This window comes from Labeo rohita, chromosome 20 (genome assembly GCF_022985175.1).
Source record: "Labeo rohita strain BAU-BD-2019 chromosome 20, IGBB_LRoh.1.0, whole genome shotgun sequence".
Lineage (NCBI taxonomy): Eukaryota > Metazoa > Chordata > Actinopteri > Cypriniformes > Cyprinidae > Labeo > Labeo rohita.
This window is the reverse complement of record NC_066888.1, coordinates 27332742-27358532: the sequence shown is the minus strand read 5'-3', so window position 1 is coordinate 27358532 and position 25791 is coordinate 27332742. Positions and strand designations below refer to the sequence as shown.

At 36.4% G+C, this 25791-nt stretch overlaps 3 protein-coding genes across 3 annotated transcripts; 2 read left to right on the top strand and 1 right to left on the bottom strand.

Annotated features, from left to right (window-relative positions):
- Positions 1-1294: 1294 nt before the first annotated feature.
- si:ch211-140l13.3 (centromere protein J) lies at positions 1295-11304 on the bottom strand. Its single transcript, XM_051138199.1, has 14 exons — positions 11284-11304; positions 7855-7984; positions 7621-7726; positions 6573-7546; positions 6399-6483; positions 5216-5416; positions 4942-5034; positions 4231-4291; positions 4037-4101; positions 3749-3838; positions 3533-3670; positions 2031-2115; positions 1755-1875; positions 1295-1675 (listed from the first exon to the last, which is right to left on the bottom strand). Exons 4-14 carry the CDS (start codon positions 7487-7489, stop codon positions 1486-1488), a joined length of 2046 nt encoding a protein of 681 aa, XP_050994156.1. The 5' UTR covers positions 7490-7546; positions 7621-7726; positions 7855-7984; positions 11284-11304; the 3' UTR covers positions 1295-1485.
- Positions 8404-11291, top strand: gpr31 (G protein-coupled receptor 31). The gene has a single exon (XM_051138201.1). The coding sequence runs from the start codon at positions 8764-8766 to the stop codon at positions 9712-9714; it is 951 nt and encodes a 316-aa protein (XP_050994158.1). The 5' UTR covers positions 8404-8763; the 3' UTR covers positions 9715-11291.
- Positions 11305-14761: 3457 nt separating the features above from the next.
- Positions 14762-25641, top strand: plg (plasminogen). Its single transcript, XM_051138197.1, has 20 exons — positions 14762-14906; positions 15043-15072; positions 15320-15446; positions 15579-15685; positions 16574-16688; positions 16796-16935; positions 17364-17484; positions 17560-17678; positions 17751-17913; positions 18538-18662; positions 18796-18952; positions 19037-19218; positions 19318-19466; positions 19549-19642; positions 19744-19858; positions 19937-20011; positions 20880-21020; positions 21711-21817; positions 21940-22085; positions 25244-25641. Exons 1-20 carry the CDS (start codon positions 14858-14860, stop codon positions 25403-25405), a joined length of 2424 nt encoding a protein of 807 aa, XP_050994154.1. The 5' UTR covers positions 14762-14857; the 3' UTR covers positions 25406-25641.
- The last annotated feature ends 150 nt before the right edge of the window (positions 25642-25791 follow it).

Genomic DNA, 25791 nt, shown 5'->3' with positions numbered 1-25791 from the left:
GCACTAAAACTGCAATTTGGACCTTCAACCCATTGGCTACCATTGAAGTCCATACCAATAATCCTGCATGTTTTCCTCAAAAACCTTAATTTCTTTATAACTAAAGACAGAAAGATAAGGTAGGTAAGTAAATTATCAGGAAATTTCTATTCTGGAATTGAACTTATCCTTTAGTAAATGTGTTAATTTCTTTTTAAACTTTCTAATCCAAACTTTTTAACGGTAGAGTATATTTTACATATACATACTACAATCAATATAAAAACATCTACAACCACAAAACACACGCTCAGATTTAATGCTTAGATTCAATCTGTAAACAGCAATTAAAGGAGAAGTTCACTTCCAGCACAAAAATGTACAGATAATTTACTCACCCCATTGTCATCAACGATGTTCATGTCTTTCTTTCTTCAGTCGATAAGAAATGATGTGTTTTGAGGAAAATGTTTAAGGATTTTTCTCCATATAATGGATTTCTATGGTGCCTGCGAGTTTGAACTTCCAAAATGCAGTTTAGATGCAGCTTCAAAGAGCTCTAAATGATCCCAGCATAGGAAGAACAGTCTTATTTAGCAAAACGACAGGTCATTTTCTAAATAAATTGACAATTTATATACTTTTTGACCTTAGAAGCTTGTCTTGTCGAGCTCTGCGTGAACTCTGTGTATTCTGGTTCAAGACAGTTAGGGTATGTCGAAAAACTCCCATCTCATTTTCTCCTCCAACTTCAAAATCGCCCTGCATTGCTGCAGACGTATCTGTAATTTTTTTGCTCTGGAAGTGAACCTCTCATTTAAGACAAATTTCTCTCTATGTGCCAATTTCTGTAAGGCAGAATAATATTGTGACAAAATCTGAAAATAATGTGAAATCATTTGTAACTTCTCAGCAAGCGATAATTGATTAAAACAATGTATTGTTAAATAATAATGTATGGCTTCTTGTAAATAAAGACCAAAAATTACACAAAGAACTGAACTCTATCCAAAAACTGTTTCCCTGAACTGCTCCTAGGTTTTAAGTTATTAATGTTCCTCTACTGAAACCAGAGTGTTGCAATGTAGTACAATGTCAGCACTAGGTCAGAGGGTCACAAGTCTTCACCTGCATACTGTATCAGATGTGTCCATGCTGAGAGGAACTCTCAGTAACACAAGACACCTGCTGACAGTACAAATAAACAGGCTTAGTTCATCCAATTGTCATACAGTTTATTGATAACTTAGAACAAAGAGTATAGATTGAAATTATTTTAGCCAGTTGAAATCAGAATAAAAAGTTGCACTAATGCTTTTTGATGGCTTCTGTAGATCTGTGTCTATAGTACACTATAGTACTTACCATAAATCAAGTACAAAACAACACCTGAAACTCCAAAAAGTATTTTTTTCTTCTTCATTGTGTCAGTAAAAGATGCATAACAATAGTTACTAAATTCTTTATCAATATAAAAAGCAACAAATAAATACATTTTTTTTAAGTTCATTTTTTGTCCATTATAATGATGCCTTCATTGTTCTTAATGCGAACCCTCCCAGATGAGAACTTTGTTTCTTGCCTCCCATTTGTGTAGACAGTCTTAACCGTTCCGTCCGGGTACATCCTTCGCTTGTACTGTGAGGTATGGATCTCTCTCTGCCCATTAGTAAACTCCACCACCTTTTCTCCATGTCTGTGGAAACAGTGTGTAAGGGAGTAAATAAGGACAACCAAAGAAATAATCAAACACGAAAGCCAGACATTAATCTTACTGTGATATCTTGACAACAGTTCCATCTGGAAAAATGCTCTCCTCTCGACCATCGGCGTAGAGAATCTTAATCGTCCCATCGGGGAAGGATATTTCCCTTGTACCATCAGGATGGTGTTTTTCTATGGGAAATGTAACATTAAAAATACATATAAAATTCCAAATTACTATAAAATTACACTAAAGAAAGCTAGCAATCTCAGTTTTATTTAAAGCTTAAATAATTTTTGAAGTGTATGTCAATGAAAGAACATTTTTCATATTATTTTTTCCTAACCTCTTTGGTTGTTTGGAAACTGTACCACCTCCAACCCAGATGGATAAGTTGAGTGTGTTGTCTGAGCATCACAATAGTAGTATATCTAAATGTAAAGAGGTAAAATTGTTAACTGAGAAATTTAAGCTCTTTAATTGTTAATTTAACCCTCATGTTGTGTTTCTGTCGTTTTGACTTTGCTCACACATGGGTATAAAATCATCTCATATGAATATACTGCTGTGCAAAAGTTTGTGATCAGTACGATTTTTAATTTTTTTTTTTTTTTTTTTTTTTTAAGAAGTTTCTTATGCTCATCAAGGCTGCATTTATTTGATGAAAAATAATTAATATTCATTAAAATAATTATTTAAATCATTAGAAATTATTCCGCAAGGATGTGTTAAATTGATAAAAAAATTAATAACAAAGACATATATTGTTAGAAAATATCTATATTTTGAACAAATGCTGTTCCTGAAAAAATATCACAGGTTCCAAAAAAACATTTGGCAGCACAACTGTTGCCAACATAGATCATTCTAAGAATAAGCCAGCATTTTAGAATGATTTCTGGAGGATCATGTGATACTGGATTAATTCAAAAATTCTAATTTTCAAAATTTGAAAATTCAGCTTTGCATCACAGGAATAAATTATATTTTGAAATATAATTAAATAGAAACCATTTTTTTCTGTATTTTTGATCAAATAAATGCAGCCTTGATGAACATAAGAGACGTCTTTAAAACACAAGTCTCACTGATCCATATATATATATATATATATATATATATATATATATTTAATTTCTGTACGTTTCTGTATGTTTTTTACGCTTGTGGTGTTCCTGATTAAAAATGACAAAATTTCTTGTTACACCAAATACTGAATTTAATCTTCTAATTTAATCTATCAACTTTTCTTTCGATTAGTACAGGTCTTGTATTTATTTTTGGAACTGACTGATCATAGGCCCATTATTAGTTCATTGCCAAAATTATCCACAAATAATCTGAGCATAATGAGGCAGATCAATGAGGCTTCAAAGGAGATAAAAACCTTGTGCTGATTGAAAGAAAACATATTGCTAAAAAAGACTGAATTCAAACAATCAAAAAACAAAAATCATTTAAAAAAAGAACAAAAGACTGCCTGGATTTAGTGCATTTGAAGCACTAAGAAAAACTACTTTTTGTAATTTTTGGTGCTTTGGTATAACTGCTAAAAAAGAACTGAAAAAAAGAGAAACTGAAACTGGAAACCAAAACATGAAATGAAATAATAAAAAAAAAAGTAATAACCCTGATTTGCTGACTTATTTAAAGAACATAAATGCAGGAACTGGTGAGAGTGTGACACACCTGTGGAGTCATGACACACAAAAAAGTTTCGGGCCTGTATGAACATGTTAGTGTTCTGTTGGATGACCACAAAATAATGTGAATTTTGAAATGTTGCAATACGCCACTAACTGTGGGAACAGACTTAATAAGACTTCCTTATTCACTCGTGACACACACCACAGTCCCGTCAGCCAGCGTGCGTTTAACATCTCCATTGAAGAACGTGACAGTGACTGACTTATCAACCCCGATCTCTTTCTTTGTTCCATTGCGGAATGTGATGACACGACATCCGTTCCAAAAAAGACGCTCTACCTAAATAAAAAAAGAGCATTTTAAACACTTCAATGCTTCGTGCAATTAAAATTTCTAATTACGAGTAACCCTCACTACCCTTCCATCCGGATAGCAGGTTTCCTCTCGTACTGTGTCTGATCCCATTTGTGTATCACTGTGGTCAGTATGATGATAAAACAAACTTCCCTGTGGAAAAAATTGTTGTTGTGATACTATGAGGAATTGTATATTTCATAATAGAAACTGGGTCAGGCTGTTCCGTCATAATGAGTGATAGAATTATGATACAGAAGTGTGTGTCATTATTTCATGCTCTAATTCTGAGTGTACTGATGTTGGCTGACTGCATCAGGTGAACTATCCCTTTAAGAGAAATGTAAATACCTTTCCGCCTTGTGTAATCATGGCATTGTTCAGTTGACTGTCAATGGAAAGTGCAGGATCTTTTCCTTTTGGAAAAACAAAACAAAACAAAACACACAAGACATGGCAAGTTGTACACAGTACATCTAATATGTGGTGACAACTTGTGTGTTGGTTTATAGGAAATAGATCACGAGAGAACATACTGTACTTACTTAAAGAGTTGGCTGTGCATTCTGTTAGCCTGTTAGCTTTGCTAACAGAGCGTCCATTTGCCTATCCATTAAAGGTCAAGAAAAATCAGATTCTTTCAATAAAATGCAAAAGTACCACTGCACAAAAATGTATCAATATTTTTGTTCTGTTTTCCAGTAAACATAAAAAAGGAAATTCATTTTAGTTTATAAACTGAACAAAATTTGAGTTAAACATATGCTTTTTTTGGCAAGCATTTGTTCTATATACTTTTGTGTGTCAAAAACAGGCACAGTGATTGCATAAATATATTACATGAAAGTGATGCTATACACTGGTCTGGCTAAAGGCACCAATTAATTTTAAATAGCTCCATGTGATCATAAATTATGAACAAGGCAAACAATTACAATATAAAATCAGGATTTAACACTTACACTGTATGAAATGGAGATGGGTAGATGCATTGCACATACATGAATTAATTATAGGGAACCGAGTCAATTGTCTGACACTGGGCTTTGAGAGTCGCCATGCATTATTTCTGACGAGCTTAAAGGCACTTGAGAACATATTACACAGCTCAACGGGTTTACAGAAAACGAGCTCAACTAGTTTTATGGGTCCTTATCTAACAAATATTTACTTATTTACTTTTTACTTTATAGCTATACAAATTTTTTACGGATCGAAAAACAATTAATGCACATTAATGATGTTGGCATACTAACATTGTCCTGTTGTGTCCTATGCATGGAGGGTTTGTTAAAGGCCGGAGTTGCGCTTCTTACATGAGGGGTCTGCTGTGGTTCCTCTCTTCTCTTCTCAAAGTGAAATACAACATATATTATTCATTGAGGCACAGTATTAAAAATCACAGTCTTTTAATAGATTAAAAACAATACAGATCACACACAATAAATATGTGTACATGCACATATTCTTACAGTTTAATGACGTTTAAATATTTTTAGTGTAAAAATAGTAGTTTGAAATTGTTCTCACTGTGTTGTATGATCCAGGCTTAAGAGCAGAGGAACCAGCACTCTGGTGTGATCTCTTGTTCACATTGAGCCTGCTGTGAAGCTCCTGGTTTTCGCGGGTGAGGGCTTTAACATGGCTCTGGAGGAGACTGTGGGCCTTTGACCAGTGAGACTCCCTTTCCATCAACTGCTGCTTCAGAGATGAGATCTGCTGTCTCAGATCCTACATGCACAGTCATTTAAACATAAAATTTTAAAGGGTTAGTTCACCCAAAAATTAAAATTCTGTCATTAATTATTCACCCTCATGCCGTTCCAAATCCATAAGACCTTCGTTCATCTTCTAAACACAAATTAAGATATTTTTGGATGAAATCTGACAGTTTTCAGACCTTGCAAAGACAGCAACGCAACTGAAATGTTCCCATCGGACATCGGTAAATTAGTCCGTGTGACAACAGTGGTTCAACCGCAATTTTACAAAGCTACGAGAATACTTTTGGTAAGCAAAGAAAACAAAAATAAGGACTTCAACAGTTATTCCTCTCCAAATTACGTCTTCCACCATTATCATCCCACCATCATAGTCCTTACTATGTTTCTGGGCCTGGAAACATTTCAGTTGCACTGCTGTCTATGCAGAGTCAGAAAGCTCTCGGATTTCATCAAAAATATCTTAATTTGTGTTTCAAAGACGTAAGATTAAGATTCTTACGGGTTTGGAACTTCATTTTTGGGTGAACTATGCCTTTAAGTATTTTCTGGTCACATTCACTATTGAAACGTCATTAATGGTTCCGTGAATAAACTTTAACATCAATAAAACCTTGAACCAAAAGTTCTTTAAAGTGGGAAAATGGTTCTTCAGATTATTAAAAATTTTTTCACACTTTTTAGAACTATATAGTGAAAGGGTCTTCGGGGGAATCCAAATTGGTTCTTCTATGGAATCACTGTGAAAACCCTCTTTTCCCTGTTAAAAAAAACAGCATCAGCTGGTTAGGTATGTTTTGAAGCATGGCAGTTGGTTTGAGCTGGTTTAAGCTGGTCCTGAGCAGGAGCAATTGCTTAAGACCAGTTTAGGACCAGCACATGACCAGCTTAAACCAGCTCATGACCATGTTTTTTCAACAGGGTTGGAACCTTCATTTTTAGTATATGAGAAATAAAGTGGTGTTTCACACATGGAGATGTGCTGATTCTACCTGAGGTTCATGAAGTTCTTTCTTAATCCTGAGCAAAGGTCTGCAGACATCTTCACCATTAAAACCATGCACTCCCATCTCTTCCCTAGTCAATTGCATGAATATGTTCAATCAGAGATCGGATTTTTCAAAATACACCAAAATGATGTAAAAATCATAACCTTTTTACAAAACCTGATTGGAGTATGTGGTTGCTCTTGTCCCATGCTATGAGTGGTGTCTTCTAGAGTAACTTTGACTTTTGGGAACATCTTTGAGAGGTGAGAAGAAGGCTGTCTAAAGTCACTGTCGGTCCTCCTTACATGTGTTTTTTTGCAGTTAGCCATAGACCTCTGTAAGCTTTTGAGTTCAGAATCACTGCTGAAGCTTGAAGAACTGGACGTAGGAGTAGAAGTCTGATGTTCTTCATTGAAGCGAGTCTCACTCGGAGCGTCACTAGCGTAATCGCCATCTGACAAATCCAGACTCTGATCTTTGTGATCTGTGTGCCTTGAGAGATAATGAGGTGACGGCTGGTGAGACTGAGAGCTGGGTCCGTCCTCACTACTAGTGGTGCCTGGAGAATCGTTAAAAGCCAGTGACTCCATCACTTCGTCAGCTAGACTGACATATTTAAGCATTTCCCCTTTCTGGCTGTAGTTTGTACAATTTTTCTCAGAGATTTTGACTATGTGGTCATTAACTTTTTTAAAGCCAACACTTTCTTTGCTTTGTGCCAGAGCGGATCCACTTGACTTGCCACAATTGGTTTTACCATAATTCCTCATGACTCCTACACTGTGCTTAGTTTTAAGTGAGGCTGTACTGTTGTTAGTAGTTAAAGCTTTGACTTTCCCTTTGTCGTTTGATGATAAATCATCATCTTGTAAAGCAACGGTCTTCTTTAAAGAGTCTTCCATGCCAGATCTCTGTTCAGTGAGGTTTCTCACGCTCTTCAGTCCAGGACTGGTCCTATTTGGCATCTCTTTCTGATGAAATTCAGCGGGATGTACTGTCTGCTGACTGAGCTTCATGTTCACCATTTGTGGACTAACAGAGCGTCTCCTCTGGAGTCTTTGTGAGCAGTCCTTAACCTTTGAAATTCTAGACATTCCTTCTCCTTTACGAAGGAAATTTCTCTTCTCTGCTCCTCTGATTTGTGTATTAGTCTATAAAATAGAGAGGATAATGCTTAGAACATACTTTAACTGTGTGTGAGTTACTTTTTGAATACTGCTCATACCTGAATCTCATGTTGGAGAATAGCTTGTTTATAGTCTGTTTTGAGATGTTCTTCAACAAAATCTTCAAATGTTTTTTGCTCTTCTTTCAGTCCTGGTCGAATAGGCCTGTGTTTAAATGATATTATTTTTTTAAACTGTACAGCTCTAATACTATAAATGTAGCAAATTTCTTTTATTTATACTAGCATACAAGTTTGTGAAAAAAAAAAACATTAAAAATCTTGGTAGTATACCTTTCCTCTGGGTTTGGTGGGAGACTTTGCCTTGATCCAAAAGGGCTAACAGGACAGTCTTCCTGTGCAGGTTCTGAAGCCTCTTCTTTAATAGGAGACAAGCGTCTGAACTCTGCTGATGGTGCAACTTCTGCAATGCAAATTAAAATCTCATTCAGTATTATTACCCAACATAATGGAGGTAACCCGAATTTCGAGAAACAAATGCAGTGCAATGCATTTTTTACAGCTACTTTGTTAAGTGTACTGAACTACTGTACAAATAGGCTTATTATGTAAAAGGAAGGCATGGCAAATCTTTTCTTTTAAACAGGTAATGTCCTTTTGCTAAAAAAGACAGTACTTGCCCCTCAGGTAATCTTCTTCACAAAAACCCTTCAGTCTACTCAGGCCTGTCTGGACAAGCCACCAATAGTCAAATGAAGGTGTTTAAATCAGAAGATCAATAACCATCACATTTTTTAACATGCATTTGTTATAACTTGCATGGTGAAGTCAACACGCCCCACTATTATACTGCTATAATATGCTCTGTCCTTATGAGATATGATCTTTGCAAATACACATGACTGTATGTCCTTGGCTACTTTTTTTTAAAGTGCGCATTCGCTTTGTTTATTGTGTCAGGCCTTCTTGACACTTGATCTTATCAGTGACACTCACTGAGTGCTCTATAAAAGATTTAAACATTAGTTGTCTTTGATGACGGCTTGTTTTTTGTCTTTTTCACTGCAGTTCGTGACATCAGGCATTTGAATTCTCAACAAGTAGAGACTTGAAAGCTCCAGCAGAGGAGGTGCTTTGCATTAAAGTCTGAGCAGCTTTAAAATGCTCTGCTTTGGTAAAATGGACATTCAAAAGTGTGTCGTCTACTTACATTAGAAATCATTTTGGACCAGGAATCAAAATATGGATAATACGAACAACGGAACAGTGGAAAATTGTCAGGTCCACATTGACCAAAACCGAGCGCTGTATATTTTCTACTCTTCTGTGGTAGTGGTGGAGTTTATCTTGGGACTCCTACTGAACATTACAGTCATCCATCTCTTCGTCTTCAAGCTCAAGTTCTGGAAGTCTAAAACCATTGACATTTTCCTGTTCAACCTGGTCCTGGCTGACATTTTGCTGCTGATTGGATTGCCTATGAAGGCATATAACTTTCATCAATGCAGTGAACAGATGGTGGTATGCAAAGTACAGCTCTTTCTGCAGTTTCTCAACCGAGGAGCCAGCATCGCCTTCTTGACGGTCATCTTTATTTATCGCTATTTTAGCGTAGTCCAACCGGTGAAGAGGAAAGACCTGAGGATTTTGAAAAAATCGCCCCAGATTTCTGTATTCATCTGGGTGCTGTTGGGAATTTTGACCATTCCAGCCATGTTGCAAAGTTTTATCCGATGCAACAGCAGCGAAAAAGATGAGGAACTAAGCCCCATTGTTCTACTGAGGGAAATTGTGTTTTTTACTCAGATTTTCATCCCCTTTTTTGTTCTTGTGTACTGCTCGATACTGATTATCAGAAGACTCAAACAGAAGTCGGTGGGCGACAAGACTAAACTCCGGAAAGTGTTCCTTGTCACTGCGATGGTTCTCGTCTTTGCTATCTGCTTCTTGCCGTATGCCATTACAAGAGCGGTGCAGTTAAAAATCAATGGGCCCGTGATGGCAGAGGAAAAAGATACTGTCGTTAAACTGTACGATGGGCTTGTTTGTCTCTCTTATCTGAATTGTCTGCTGGATCCGATCCTGTACTGCCTGAGCAGCAGTAAATTTAAGAAGTTATACATATCAATGTATCTCCCCTTCTTGCTGGAGAATCAACAACCGGAAAGTTCAGAAGACACTGCAGATGACTGAACTAAGTAAAAAAGAACATGCTTTGAAAAGGATGTTGGGAGAATTGCTTGCAATTTGCTTTTTTAAGTCATTTTGAATAGTAAATGGGTAGTTGACACAGTATTGTGTCAAAGATTTTTATTTTTTTTTTTTTTTAAAATGTTTTTTTTTTATCAAAGTCTGGATTTTAGATTTTAGGAATTACATTTTTTTTTTTAATTTTACAATTTATAGGAATGTATATAGTCAAACCAAAAATTATTCAGACACCTGAAGGATCAGAAAATCCTCAAATGCAAACTGTGTGTGTTTTGCCTCAGAGCAACCATACATTTGTGTTGTGTCTTGCTTTCTTTTTATATATTCTTCATTTATTCTTCATTCATTTATTCATTTATAATCATTAATCATTTCATCATTTTATTATTCCATTTCATCATATAATCATTTATAATAGTCATTTATATATTCAATTTATTGATTCATTAATTGATTAGTCATTTATATTATATTATAGTTGTTTTTTATATAGTTTTTCCATTGTTGTTTAGTCTTATGACTGTGTAGCTTCAAATGCTGTTTGGTACTGGATAATGATACTGGACAAACTGATATTTTCTGACGGGATCTGGCATCCAGGGCTGGATTTTAATAGTCTAGGCATGGAGACAGCGTTCTAATAACCAGATATAATTCTTGATATTTTTTTTTACTAGTGGGTGCAGGACACTATATGTTCATTTATGTAGGTGAGGATAGCAAAATGAAGTTAACTGTGACATAATATAACCAAAAATTATTCATACAGTGAACTACCAGTAAAATTGAAAAAAAAAAAAAATTGGAACCAAAAATTTGATTTGACACTTTGACCTGACCATACCTTTCTATAAAAGTTTACAGTTTAAAGTTTTCACAGTTTAACTCTAAATTCTTGTCATATTTTATTACCATTTTCTAAACTACAGCAAATACACTGTGATAATGTCAGAAATGTTGAAGGTGTCTGAATACATTTTGGTTTTACTGTAAATTGCAGAAACATATATATATTAGGCACTGTGACCATTTTAAATCACATTTGTTTTCTGCCTTCAGTAGTTTTTTTTAAATTGCCCTGCAGTGTGACAGATGTACAAATAGTCTGTGTAGTCATTATAAAATTCAGTGCATTACCTATATTATTTTAGTACTTAACAATAAATGATATGAGGTCATGAAAGCTGAATGCATGCACAATAATGACAAAAATATTAGCCATATGCCTTTAAAAATATTTTTAGATGAAGTAGCATGTCAATTTATTTTTTAATTCACCTTCTGTTTATGTGTCTTGCTTATGTTGATTTATGATTTGTTGTCTGGAAACTGGAAACTTACGATTTATGGAACTTCTCTGTCAGGCACAGAGAATGAACTGTGCAAGATTTAATTTTTTAATTGCATTTCATTTTTTTTTTGCATGTGTAGTTATGATTTGACTACTGATATGTATAGAACATGGTATCTCAAATTGAATTTTATTTCCGCACTATTGTAAATGTACATTTGTCTAAAGACCATAAAGATAAAGGACTTTTTGATTCTTACCATTGGTGTTTTTAGTTGCCAGAATCTTGGTGATCGCCTTTCCTAATAATGTGCTAGTTAGAAAGTTTAGCGGCTAAACGCAGATAAATGCGACTAAAGTAAACAGGCTTGTCACTCCACAGAGAGTAGAGGGGCGGGGCGAGTAGAGCTCATTAACATTTAAAGCAACCTCGACCAGAACAGGATGATTTTTGCAGCACTGATTTTGGCAAGGTAAAAAGGGTGTTGTTTTACACTACCATTGAGAATTTTTAACCAAAGTATATTATAGACTTTTCATTAAGACCCTAAAGAATCATATCAACTTGTGGAAAATGGGCATCTGATGACCCCTTTAAAAGTAAACGTCTTTATTTTTAAGAAAACTGAACTACTGTAAAAAATGGGCAATACTTGTATGTCCTTGGCTACTTTTTTTTAAAGTGTGCATTCACTTTGTTTATTGTGTCGGGCCTTCCTGACACTTGATCTTATCAGTGACACTCACTGAGTGCTCTATAAAAGATTTAAACATTAGTTGTCTTTGATCAAATGACGGCTTGTTTTTGTCTTTTTCACTGCAGTTCGTGACATCAGGCATTTGAATTCTCAACTAGTAGAGACTTGAAAGCTCCAGCAGAGGAGGTGCTTTGCATTCAACTCATTCTCAACCTCACCAAAATATTGGGCATGTTGGGCATGCCTTGAAGGCATCTAAATTCCCAGTAGGGTTGAGGGGATCAGCTTCTGTAAAGCTCAGAGGTGTCTGAACTTGCCAGTGTGCTAAGAATGTGGGAGATTAATTCTGTCCTAAAAGAGAAAGTAAAGTTCTGTAATGAAGAAAAAGAGTGGTGCATTTATATTAATAATTAAATCATTTGTAGTGGGTAAAACTCAGAAAGTGTAATGCACATGTCACAGGTCTAGTCACAGATTAAAACTGTCATTTGATATCTTCCTGTAAATATAATTTGAAAGCTACAACATTTCAGACCTGAAAGCATGAAATGTTTTTCTCAATAACATAACCATCATAAACAACTTGAATCCCTGTTATCCAAGTGTTTGTCCTGATGTAAGTGGACTGATAATAGAGAGCAATGCGTTCTGTTCCTGTAAAACCCTCTGCAACTGCTTCACCTGAAGCTGAAGGATAATTTTCTTATTTTGTCCTGGATTCTGTTCAGAAAGAAAAAAAAAAACTTTAAAGGAACTAATGACCGTAGTTGGCTAACGATGCTTTTTGGAAACGCACTCCAGAGCGGTTCCAGCGTAAATGACTCACTCAATTGAACTGAAAAAAGTAGAGTGTCTTAGGTACTTCACGCTGGCAAAAACATGCTAGGAAACGTGTCCATATTCCATAACAATTCCATATTTCTGTACACTCTCAAAAATAAAGGTTACTGACTACTGATATGTATAGAACATGGTATCTCAAAATGAATTTTATTTCCACACTATTGTAAATGTACATTTGTCTAAAGACCATAAAGATAAAGGACTTCTTGATTCCTACCACTGGTGTTTTTAGTTGCCAGAATCTCTCCAGAATATGTGGCTTTGGGCATTCCTTGAAGGCATCTAAATTCCCAGTAGGGTTGAGGGGATCAGCTTCAAAAGGTACACCGTTGTACCTAAAGGGTCCATGCTGGTACCTTAAAGGTACATATTAGTACCTAAAGAGTACATATTAGTACCTAAAAAGTACAAAAGTGTACCTTTTGAAAAGGTACCGCCCAAGTGACAACTTTTGTACCTTAATTTCTGAGAGTGTAATAAATAGAATTACTAGTCTTAAACATGAACAGAGATGTATTTGTACTTTCAGGTTTTAATAATTTACAACTATGTAATATAACAAAACTTATAATGGTGTCAGAAAATGTAACTGACAATTTAACTACATACTGTAAGCTTAGAATTCAGGACTTAAAAATTCCAATTTTGTCAGAAGAGTAATTTGTGCCTAAAATTCTCAATAATAATAATAGTAATAATAAAGGGGGGGGAAGGGGGACAGCAGCAAGGTGTAAACAAATAACTAATGTAAAAAAAAAAAAAAAAAAAAGAAAGATTCTGAGGGGATCTTTGAGACATTATATGTTGGGCAGGTTGACAGGCAGCTCTGCCCATTTCAGATCTCTGCTGTTCCTCAAGCGCCTCCTGATTCACAGACTGAGATGGGAAACCAGGTTCAGATTCACTCATCCGAGGCTGGTTTTCCTCATGATGCTGGACAACAGAGGAGACAGATTGAAGGGTCCCAAAATAGTCTGTCTTCGGATTCGGAAAATGGGCAATACTTGCCCCTCAGCTAAATTTCCTCACAAAAACCCTTCAGTCTACTCAGGCCTGTCTGGACAAGCCATTAAACAGTCCTAATATACAAACTAGGGTGATGAAGACATCAGTTTTTTTTTTTGTGTACATTTGTTATAACTTGCAAAGTGAATTCAACATGCTCCACTGTTATAATATGCCCTGTTTATATGAGATATGATCTTTGCAAGTATATATGACTATGTCTTCGGACTCAAACTGGTTTCTTCCACAGTTCGGTTTGATTGTATCACTATCAGTTATAATTACAGCACCAGTTAGGGACAAATAAAAAAAGTGAAATCAATATAATCCTAACAAATCTTAAGATTACACGGCTTTGTACAACAGAATACAACTTCATGTAAACACAAAGCTGTAACCAATAACAAATTAAAATGAATAATGCAACGTAATCTGTGTAATTTAAAGTCAACAAAACTACAACTTACCTTGTTCAGTTCTTTAATCTGATTAAAGTAAGCATACACATGAATAGGCTTGTTCAGTGTTGATACCAGATTAAAAAGCCAAACCTTGATTGCTTTCTACTGTTTTCCTGAATGGGGGTTAGAGTGGAGAAAACAAGCTTAACTAGTGTATTTTTCCAAGACTGCATGTTTTTCCCCCTATTGCACTATTGGCTTATGTTGTTGTCAATTCCTCCATTTTCCTTTCAGCTTAAATCTTGATTACACTAGTTTTTCTCATGGTTGCTTGGCTCAGTATTCACAATTGCAAAATTAGGCTGTTCTGTTTGTGTACTGAGTTAGCGTAGGACGGGTTCTGTTTTCTCAGTTGATAATTAACTTGTTGATTTGTGACAATGATGAGAATATACTTCTTAAAAGGACTGGTTTGATATGTTATGCAATTAATTTTATTATTTTAAATGCTGTATGACATTAAAAACACTACTGAGTTTTCTGGGTCTCAAGAAACTGCTTAATCAGTTGCTTTATAATTAAAGACTTCATCTGCCTGTCCTTTTTTCTCTATATCTCATTGTTTTTCAATGCAATTTTAGTACCAAAAATCTTAATGCAAAGTAAGACCACAAAGGTTAATCAAATAAAAAGTCCAGCTCTGATAAATCATGTGATCAGAAACAGTAATGGTGGGTTCAAACATACTGATCGACAAACACATCTTGACCTGTTCCATGTCCTTGTTACGACAATGATTGACTGATGAGTGACGGCCCTATGATGTTTGTTGTACTGACATGTTTGATTGAAAACCTCTCAAAGTCCCTGCTTGTCAGTGCTCCGACATGGAGGTTCACAAAGCAGTTCTTTTACTTTGTCTCTTCCTTTTTACAGGTAAGTCGACAAATATTTATTCATAGTGCTTAATTATAAGGCTATTTTTTCTATGCTATAACTAATCAAATTAACTGACTAAAACCTATAACTAATCGTATTTATTTATCTGCATATGACCTGATCTTACCTTCAGGTTTCCTCAGGTGCCACAGCCAAAGCACAGGTAGGAAGATCTGTTCATCTGCAAATGTAAAGCAAATGTCTTTGAGATCTTTGTATTTTAGAAAACATTCTTACATGGGCTTACATGGGCTCTAGTTTAAGATGTTTTGGCCTTGTTGGTTTAGGTAGATATAGTAGCACACTTCACAAAACTTACACACAAGTCTTACTTGATCAACATTGATAAATCATGTGTTTGTGACTTCAAACTCAACTTATCCTTTTTTCCATCTTTTCACATTTTACAGATGTTTTGGAAGCATATATAAAAACAGATGGGGCCTGGATAGTGAAACTGCCTAAAGGTCAATACACTGTGAAAACTGTGGAAGATTGTGCTGTCAAGTGTAACAAAGAGCCTTCTTTTACATGCAGGTGCAAGTCAGACCATAACAAAATTCTCAAACTGTATTGTGCTGTACTAGATTGATCTAATGTTAACAGGTGATGCCTTATTCCAATCTATAATTATAAAATATGTGTATTTGTATATATGTTCTTTTGCAGGTCCTTTTTGTATATCGAAAAAGATCAGGATTGTGTAACATTACCTGCCAACTCAAAAACTGATCAAATACTGCGAAGAATGAGTGCTGCCCTCTATGAGAAAAAGGGTAAGATTTTATAGCCTAAGTCTATAGGCTATTTTATTACTTCACGGATTTGAAGGTTTATAGCAGATGATGCTATGAAGGATCCCCTAAAATCTGTTAAATTAGCTTTAAGTACATTATGAATTTTAAGGAACTGGCTATGCTTTTTTGAAAAGTCTGAGTTAATATATAATCCAGATTTACCAAAGTGTAGTTTGGTCCATGTCAGTAAACAAAGTGAAGAGCATTATCTAAAAATCTATCATCCAATGAGGGGTTGTTTTTTTTAAGTGTGAAGGAATCAAGTAATGTCTAGGTTAAACAATGAAATGGCTTTAAATTTGCCTTATGGATGTTGTCTTAACAAGCACTTTGTAGACCGGTGATTCTCCACTGGTGCTTCACGACCCAGATTTCACATTTAAAATCATGTAGTGATCCAACAACACTACCAAAATTATCATTAAAAAATAGATTTTTTTATATTGTAAAACTGCATAAAAACATCCAATGTAGAAAACTAATAACACAACAAAAATAGATTCATAAATTTATAAGGAAGAAGAAACACTGGGCCAAAATACTGAGTTTGTTTGGCCTTACTGCCTCTGATGTTGACATCATTAGATATAGGAAGCATTTTTCCCTCTTTATGTATGCTTATTTGATCACATTTCAATATTAGCAATTAGCATCTTTTCCGTTTTTATGTAACAAACCATTTGAGAACCACTGCCTGTAGTGGGCCATAAGAATGTACAGTAAGTACCAATAAGAAAACTGCTACATTATCATATGGATATATATCATATATCAGTGTCATTAGTAAATGAAATGAGAGTACTAGGTTAGAACGCTGAATATGTTTTTAAGTATGTTGTAATGAATGCACTGAATTCCTTCATACAGAGTACTTACTGGAGTGCATGAATGGCATTGGCACAGACTACAGAGGGACAAAATCCAAGACAAGATCAGGAAAAACATGTCAGCGATGGGAGGGAACCTTCCCCCATGTGCCAAAGTATTTGTCTTAATTTGACTTTTTCATTCATGATGCAAAAAAGAAAAAATAGATATAGGAAATACAAAAACTACAGTTGTCAGCTAATTAACCGTAACTTTCTACAGCATAACACCAAAGACACATCCAAAAGCTGACTTGGAGTCAAACTTTTGCCGAAACCCAGATGGAGATCAAGGGGGTCCCTGGTGCTACACCACAGATCCAGGGAAACGATGGGAGAACTGCGATATCCAAGATTGCACAGGTACATTTTGAAAACAAACTGCTAAATAGTGGTTGGATATCATACTGATGGGCGAATCTCATGCAAAAGTTATTCTCACTATCCTGCTCATTCTGAAGAGCACTGAAAGTGAGTACTCTGAATATAGAAGGGTATTACTGGCACCACTGCCACTTTATCCTTTCTCCTTTATCCAACTATATCCTGTGAACATGTTTACATTTAAATTACAGTAGTTCAACTTGAATATAGTATAGACTTTGTGCAGTGCTTGGTAAATTTCTCTTAGTCACAACAATAATAATAATCTCTAACGACTTGGTGGATAAGCCTTTCAAGAAGTGATTTAGTTGCTCAATTTCATTCAGAGCCACGCTTTTAAGTGAAGTACAAGGGTGCAAAAACACAATTTGGAACTGACCCTTGAATCTGCTCTTAAATATCTGCAGAGGAATGTATGCAGTGCAGTGGAGAAAACTACAGAGGCAAGATCTCCACCACTGCTAGTGGATTTACCTGCCAACGCTGGGACTCTCAGAAACCCCACAACCATGGTTACATCCCTTCAGCGTGAGACATTATCCTTTATAGCACAAATGGGATGTGGTCTATTTTGTGCATATTTTGACTGTCTGTCTTTTGTAGCCTTCCTGATAAGTACTTGGAAGAAAACTATTGCAGGAACCCCGATGGAGAGCCTAAGCCCTGGTGCTTTACCACTAGTCCGTCTAAACGCTGGGAAGCTTGCGACATTCCTAGATGCAGTAAGCAACGTTTTTGTCAATCTGAAACACAAGCAATTAGTTCATCATTAACTGGACATTGTTTTCTTGTAGCAACTGAACCACCCACAATTTTACCGGAGGTTACCTGTGCAACTGGAGAAGGTAGCTCCTACAGGGGCACCATTGCGGTGACAGTCTCAGGAAAAACGTGCCAGGAATGGTCATCCCAAAGTCCCCAGAAGCATTCTAGAACTCCAGAGAACTACCCATGCAAGTAAGCATCAACATTATGGTTTTGAGGGAAACATGGGTTTTGCTTGAGGTTTCAAACCTTACACATGGAGGACCACCTTTGTGTAACTAATCAAGGTGTTCCAGATTACTTGAAAATTACAAGCAGGTGTTTGAGCAGAGTCAGAACCTCACTCTGCACGACAAGGCCCTCCAAGAGCAATATGGCACACTTAAACTAGAACAGGAGTATCCATTTCTGCTCCTGGAGGGCCACTGTCCTGCAGAGTTGAGCTCCCACCCCATTTTAGCCTAAACCAGTTAATCAAGGTCTTCAGGATTACTAGAATTACGCAGGATTATGCAGGACAGAAGCCTCCAGGACAGGGATAGGCAACATCGGTTGAAAAAAGACTAACCTGCCTGTAGCCCTAGTGATCATGAAGACCTTGATTAGCTTGTTCAGATGTGTTTGATTAGGGTTGGAGCTAAACTCTGCAGGACAGCAGCACTCCAGGACCAACGCTGCCTATCCTTGCTCCAGGAGCAAGGTTTGACAGTTGAAGAACCAAAGAGACAGACTCTTCGAAGTCTGAATTATCCTTCAGGGTAAAACAATGAGATCTGTCTTGCCCCAGAACCCAACTAAAATTTGTTTCCATCCTAGAGGCCTTGATAAGAACTACTGCAGAAACCCTGATAATGAGAGAAGTCCATGGTGTTACACCACCGATCCTGAGACCCGCTGGGAGTACTGCAGTGTACCTAGCTGTGGAGATCAGCCTAGACCTGGTCTGTGTTGAAGAAGCCATTACAAATCCATATCTCATTAATGTAGATTTTGGTGTCCTTTCTTTGTTGTTTACTTAATATGCTCCTAGAACTGGTAAAAGAGCCGTGTATGACATAGATATGTGATTTGCAGAGGAGCCGGTGATCCCTGTGGGTGAGGAATGTTACGAAGGTGATGGAAGCTCCTACCGCGGTGCCATGTCAGAGACTGTCAGTGGAAAGAAATGCCAGTTCTGGACATCCATGGAACCTCATCGACATTCCAAAACACCTCAGAGTTTCCCAGCAGCGTAAGACATTGCACCAAATTCCATCATCTTAAACAGTTGCTTTAGCTCCACTCATTTCACCTCATGATTTCACCCATCATGCAGAGATCTGAGGAGGAACTTGTGCAGGAACCCAGATGGTGACCGAGCCCCTTGGTGTTACACCACAGATCCTTCAGTTCGGTGGGAGTACTGCAATATTGAGCGGTGTGACAGGACACCCATTGTACAGGAACCCCTTGCCAGTCCAACAGTACCAGTCCAAACATCAACTCCTCAGGAAACAGGTTTATCCATCTACAAGCTAACAAGTTAAATGTCACGAGTTCCATAGTATTGCCTTAGGGAGGGTGTGAGTTACAATGTGCTTTGATTCGTTTTGCAAGATTGTAAGGTTGGCAATGGAGCAACTTACCGGGGTCCCACATCCACGACTATAACGGGAGTGACCTGCCAAGCGTGGAGTTCTATGACCCCCCATCAGCATGCCAGTTTTACCCCTGAAACACATCCAGACAAGGGTCTGGAGTCGAATGTAGGTCTATGCAAAATTGTAAGCATTTTTTGAGGGAAACAACTGAAATTTTAACACCGTTTTTACTTGGTTACCCTGTTAGCAATGCAGAAACCCAGACAGTGATGTGAATGGACCTTGGTGCTATACAACCGATCAAAGTAAAAAGTGGGATTACTGTCAGATCCCAGACTGCGGTAATAATTCTTAATATTCCCCTTGGGAATGATTGACTCCAGTGGCAAGGGGAATTCCTGAATGCTAATTGCTGATACTGGGCTTTTTACTTTCTAACCAGATGGCCTGAAATGTGGACAACCAGCAACAAAACCAAAGCGTTGTTTTGGGAGGATCGTTGGGGGATGTGTTTCCAAACCACACTCGTGGCCTTGGCAGATCAGTCTTAGGACCAGGTATACAAATAAACTACTAGAATGTGAAATTGCTGATGTGAAATTGTAATTATGAATCATCATTTCCTGTCATACCAGAACCAAAATTCATTTCTGTGGTGGAACGCTAATTGATGCTCAGTGGGTCTTAACAGCAGCTCACTGCCTAGAGAGGTAAGTGCTTGTTTTTTTGTTTTTTTTTCCAAAAAAAGGAAAATAAAAGGGTTATATGATGCAAAAATGGAATTTTGTCAATATTTAGGAGTACAGAAGTGCAGTTGTTCTCACCTTGCTTCTGGGAATCCACAACCCTGTACATTTTGTTTGTCTGTGGACTTATGAACTGGAGTTCATGCACTGCATAACCTAGTACAGTTGAAGTCAAAAGTTTATATACACCTTGCAGAATCTGCAAAATGTTAATTATTTTACCACAATAAGAGGGATCATACAAAATGCATGTTATTTTTTATTTAGTACTGACCCGATTAAGATATTTCACATAAAAGACGTTTACCCTGTTTACCCTGTTTTACATACACTTGATTCTTAATACTGTGTTGTTACCTGAATGACCCACAGCTGCGTTTTTTGTTTAGAGATAGTTGTTCATGAGTTCCTTGTTTGCAGTTAAATTGCCCGCTGTTCTCCAGAAAATCCTTCAGGTTCCACAAATTCTTGGGTTTTTCAGCATTTTTGTGTATTTGAACCCTTTACAACAATGTCTGTATGATTCTGAGATCCACCTTTTCACACTGTGGACATCTGAGCTTCAAAAGGAAACATGATGCATTAAGAGCCAGGGGGTGAAATCACTAAAAAAAAACCCACACACACAGCTGTGGATCATTCAGGTATCAACACAGTATTAAGAATCAAGTGTATGTAAACTTTTGAATGGGGTAATTTTTATGAATTATTTTTATGAATGAACTAATATTTTCTCTTGTGGACTATATGCAAATGTCTTTTCTGCAAAACATCTTATTCAGGCCAGTACTGGGTTTTTCATACATCTAAATGTGAACGTACCATTATGCAGGTCTGAAAGTCCATCTGCCTACAAGATCTTTCTTGGAATTCACACAGAACGTGCAACCGAACAATCAAAACAGGAGCGAGATGTTTCTAAGATTATTAAGGGACCAGTTGGAACTGACATAGCTCTTCTCAAGCTGGACAGGTAAGTTTCTATTGTCCACATTCATGTCTGTAACTATTGCTTTGCAATTGTGATTCAAATAACACACCATGAATCTGGTGAAGTCTGTAACGCTTTAGATGTTTAAATACAACAGTTAATTCCCCAAAACTGACTGGCATGAGTTTTAGGTAGGACTTTTTGTTTGTTTGACCAATGGCAGATGAAAATAGTCACTGTCTTTGCAATTCCAATCAGTGATTCTAGTGGTGTAAAATGTACACTTCTCTAAGGGATAGTTCACGCAAAAATGAAAATTTTGTAATTAATTACTCATCCTCTTGTTGTTCCAAACCCATAAGACCTACACATTTTAGATTAAATCCAAGAATTTTCTGACCCTGCATAGACAGCAATCTTTCACTGTGGCCTTGAACGTGGTAGTTGCATTGCTGTCTATGCAGGATCAGAAAGCTCTCGGATTTCATAAAAAAATATCTTAAAATGTGCTCTGAAGATGAATCAAGGTATTACAGGTTTTACATGAGGCTGCGTAATTAATGACAGAATTTTCATTTTTGGGTGAACTATCCTAACTAAGTATTATTTGACCTTAACACTTAAATTAAATGCAGTTCTGACTCTTGAAACTGTAGTCTAGTCCAATATATCAACCTCATTTTATTTATAATGACTTTAGGACAGCAAACTCATGTTTCTATCTGATTTTAGGCCAGCATTAATAAACGATAAGGTATTGCCTGCTTGCCTACCAGAAAAGGACTACATTGTACCAAGCAATACTGAATGTTATGTAACAGGCTGGGGGGAGACACAGGGTAAGTTACTTTAATAAAGACATATAGCCAAATGGATTGTTTATCTTTACTGTTTCAAATTTTTGACTTGTATATGAACAAATATCAAAGATTTCATAGTTTTAATCCTTTCTGTTTCCTAGGAACTGGCGGAGAAGGTCACTTAAAAGAAACCGGCTTCCCTGTAATTGAAAACAAAGTCTGCAATCGCGCATCATTTTTGAACGGCCGTGTGAAGGAGCATGAGATGTGTGCAGGAAACATAGAAGGTGGAACGGACAGTTGTCAGGTAAGGGGGGGCATGCACTACAGCTATATTAGGAAAAAATGACTAGATTCAGTGACATTGGCTCGGTTTCAAACCCTAGTTAGATACCTACCATTTTTAGGCATAATCATGCATACAAACATTAAAAAGGACAAATTGTAATCAAGAATGTTTTCATGACGTGTCACTGATCTGCTATATTGGCAATGAATGTAAATAAAGCCACTGAACCGAATGAAACTTGCATATTTCGCTGATTATTGCTGCTAAAAATGGTCGGTTATTGTCGTGTTTTGGGCTGTGCTAATCAGTCGGACCTGAAAAAAAACTATACTAGTAGAGTGCAAAAAACTGTTTGAGGATCAAAAAGCATTTGTGGTTGGCCAAACAGAACCAGGATTTCCAGGGCATGAATCTTGACAACATTCATGTTTGTGCTTTTCATTTCCAGTCAGGTAGGTGAAATATTAGGCTTATATCTAAATGAATACTCGTACATATCTTTACCACCTATTAACTTTCGTTTGTCAACATATTGCACCCTTTCCCGTTTACTAAGTCCTTCTGTATATGATTTAACAATTTCCACACATTTTTTTTTTTTTTTTTTTTTTTGTGGTCTAGACAGCATAAATTAGCAGTACAAAATTATTCAGTAGTACATTAACTGTGCTATCCATGCTGTAGTTTACATCCAGGTAACTGACCAAATCGTGATGCAAGTGCCAACCCTCTATTGCATATGTTTGTCACTTAAACAAACAGAATGCATTTCATCAAACTATGTTCCATTCAATACTAGTCAATAGTTCCATCCTATACAAAAATAAGCAAATGTTTCCATATGCTATTAGAGTTTTGAGTCTTAAAGGAGAAGTCCACTTCCAAAACAAAGATTCACATATAATGTACTCACCCACTTGTCATCCAAGATGTTCATGTATTTCTTTCTTCAGTCGTAAAGAAACTATGTTTTTGAGGAAAACATTTCAGCATTTTTCTCCATATCCATTGGACTGATATGGTGCCCCGATTTTGAACTTCAAAAAATGCAGTTTAAATGCAGCTTCAAACGATCCCAAATGTGGTTGTAAACGATCCCAGCTGAGGAAGAAGGGTCTTATCTAGCGAAACGATTGATTGTTTTCATTTAAAAAAATAATTTTTAATACTTTTTAATCTCAAACGCTCATCTTGTCTTGCTCTCCCTGAACTCTGTGTATTCTGACTTAAGACAGTTAGGGTATGTAGAAAAACTCCAATCGTATTTTCTCCCTCAACTTAAAAAATAATTTCAAAATCATCCTACATCACTGCAGAAGTACCGACCCAGTCTTTGCAAAGTGAACATGCAAAGAAGATCAAACACCCTTAACAAAAAAGGAAAAACAGCGATATAGGACAATTTTGAAGTTGAGGGAGAACATGAGATGGGAGTTTTTCGACATACCCTAACTGTCATGAACTGGGAAAACACAGTCCAGGCAGAGTAAGACAAGACGAGTGTTTGACATTAAAAAGTATATAAATTGTATTATTTTTAGGAAAATAACAGATCGTTACGCTAGATAAGACCCTTCTTCCTCAGTTGGAATCGTTTACAACCGCATTTGGGATCGTTTGAAGCTGCATTTAAACTGCCTTTTGGAAGTTCAAAACTGGGGCACCATAGAAGTCCACTATATAGAGAAAAATGCTGAAATGTTTTCCTCAAAAAACATAATTTCTTTACGACTGAAGAAAGAAATACATGAACATCTTGGATGACAAGTGGGTGAGTACATTATATGTGAATCTTTGTTTTGGAAGTGGACTTCTCCTTTAAGTACTTCATGTGAGGAGCGCTATTTGTGTGGGATGCTTGAGGTTTGGAACAGAGCCATTTATTAACAAAAAAAACACCCTAAAAAACTAATTTTTCACTACAGTCATTTACTCACCCTTGTTGGTCCACACCTGTATATGAGATTTGAGATCTACAAAAGAGCAGGGGCGTTTCCTCTGAGGAGGCAAGGGAGGCGGTGCCTCCTCAAAATATTGCATGAGAAAAAAAAATGTAGTACAAAAATAAAACAACGCCAATATTACAAAATATAACATTAAAGGAGTATAAACGACTCGTTTTTCTAAAGAAACACTGTCCAACAGGGACACCACCAGAGTCCGCGTCTCTCTCACCTCTCCTGATTCCATTGGGTTTGGTGGCAATATTTAACAATATTTGATGATCTGAAAAATTAAGAATAATTAAGGTTAACTATTTAAAAGAATAAGTAAACATAAGTTTACAAATAAAATGAATTGTTTAAATTGTTACTGCCTTAATAATACTAACTCATTATTTTGGAATACTTGTAAAATGCTTAAAAACACTAACTTGATGAGCTTCATACTTGGCTTTAATAAATAGAATAGAGAGTTAGCACTTAGGTCACGATTTGGTCATGCGCGGCCATATTGGCCATACTCGGATGTAAACAACAGCACGGTTAATGTACTACTGAATACGTTGTTCTTATTTATGCTGTCTAAACCATGGAAAAAACATGTGGAAGTTACTAAATCATATAGAGCAGAACTTAGTAAGGAAGAAAGGGCGCAATATTTTGACAAACTAAGGTTAAGATGCTTACAAGTAGTATTAATTAAGATATTAGCCTAATATTTCATCTACCTGACTGGAAATGATAAGAACAAACATGAATGTTGTCAAGATTCTTGCACTGGAAATCCCGGTTCAGTTTGCCCAACCATAAACTCAGTTTTTTGCACTCTTTTCCTTGACTTGTTATAACTTTTGGCAGTCTATAGTACTCCAAATGTTTTTCTTGGTCTGACCGATTAGTACAGCCCAAGACATGACAATAACTGACCATTTCAGCCACAGTAATCAACAAAACACGCTATCGTTCGGTTCAGTGGCTTTTATGGCCAATTGATGATGCATGATGAAAACACTCTATTGATCACACTGTTAATGTAATAATATATATATATATTTTCTGATAGTGTAAGTAATGTTTATTTAATTAAGAAAATGTGTCTGAACAATGAATTTACATTTGATTAAAACAAAACTTGGAGGACTTTCAGAACACCACCACACACCACTGCGGCAGAGTAACTGATTTTAAGTGAATAACAACCTAAACTGTGACCTATTCCTCACACTCATCCAGGGTGACAGCGGTGGGCCTCTCGTCTGCTACGCACAGAACACCTTCGTCCTTCAGGGAGTGACGTCATGGGGTCTCGGCTGTGCAAATGCCATGAAACCTGGAGTGTACACCCGCGTCTCCAAGTTTGTCAGCTGGATAGAGCGCAGCATGAAAGACAACTGAGAATGGATTAGTCCAAACATAAGCAAATGATATGTGGAATTTTAGTGCACAAATAAGAATGTAATAATGAAACATTATTGATTCATAAGCTGTTTTAAAGTTAAGCAACACACCCTGTTCATTGTCAGTCTTTATTATTATATTAATTTCAAGTGACCATGTTAAATACAGAACCTTAAAATATAATCAGATCTAATATTTGAATGTTTTCCTACATTAAAGGCACGGTAAACATCTTTAGAGAAAGTCTCTTTATTTGTGCTCCAATTTTGCTGTTACAGTAACAATGTTCAAACTGAAGTGACAGAAAAAATAAGTGCAATAACATTTACTATTAGCATGAATAATTTAACCCAACATTTTAAAATATACATAGAGTTATTTGA

What these genes read in the sequence shown, in the direction of transcription:
- si:ch211-140l13.3 (XM_051138199.1), bottom strand. Translation starts at nt 7,489, where the DNA reads ATGTCTAGAATTTCAAAGGTTAAGGACTGCTCACAAAGACTCCAGAGG. An exon ending in CAACCACATACTCCAATCAG is followed by an intron (nt 6,484 to 6,572) that starts GTTTTGTAAAAA and finishes GCAATTGACTAG; the next exon opens with GGAAGAGATGGGAGTGCATG. An exon ending in CCTGCTATCCGGATGGAAGG is followed by an intron (nt 3,671 to 3,748) that starts GTAGTGAGGGTT and finishes TTTTTTATTTAG; the next exon opens with GTAGAGCGTCTTTTTTGGAA.
- plg (XM_051138197.1), top strand. Translation starts at nt 14,858, where the DNA reads ATGGAGGTTCACAAAGCAGTTCTTTTACTTTGTCTCTTCCTTTTTACA. An exon ending in CGATATCCAAGATTGCACAG is followed by an intron (nt 16,936 to 17,363) that starts GTACATTTTGAA and finishes AAATATCTGCAG; the next exon opens with AGGAATGTATGCAGTGCAGT. An exon ending in GCAGCTCACTGCCTAGAGAG is followed by an intron (nt 20,012 to 20,879) that starts GTAAGTGCTTGT and finishes ACCATTATGCAG; the next exon opens with GTCTGAAAGTCCATCTGCCT.
- gpr31 (XM_051138201.1), top strand. Translation starts at nt 8,764, where the DNA reads ATGGATAATACGAACAACGGAACAGTGGAAAATTGTCAGGTCCACATT.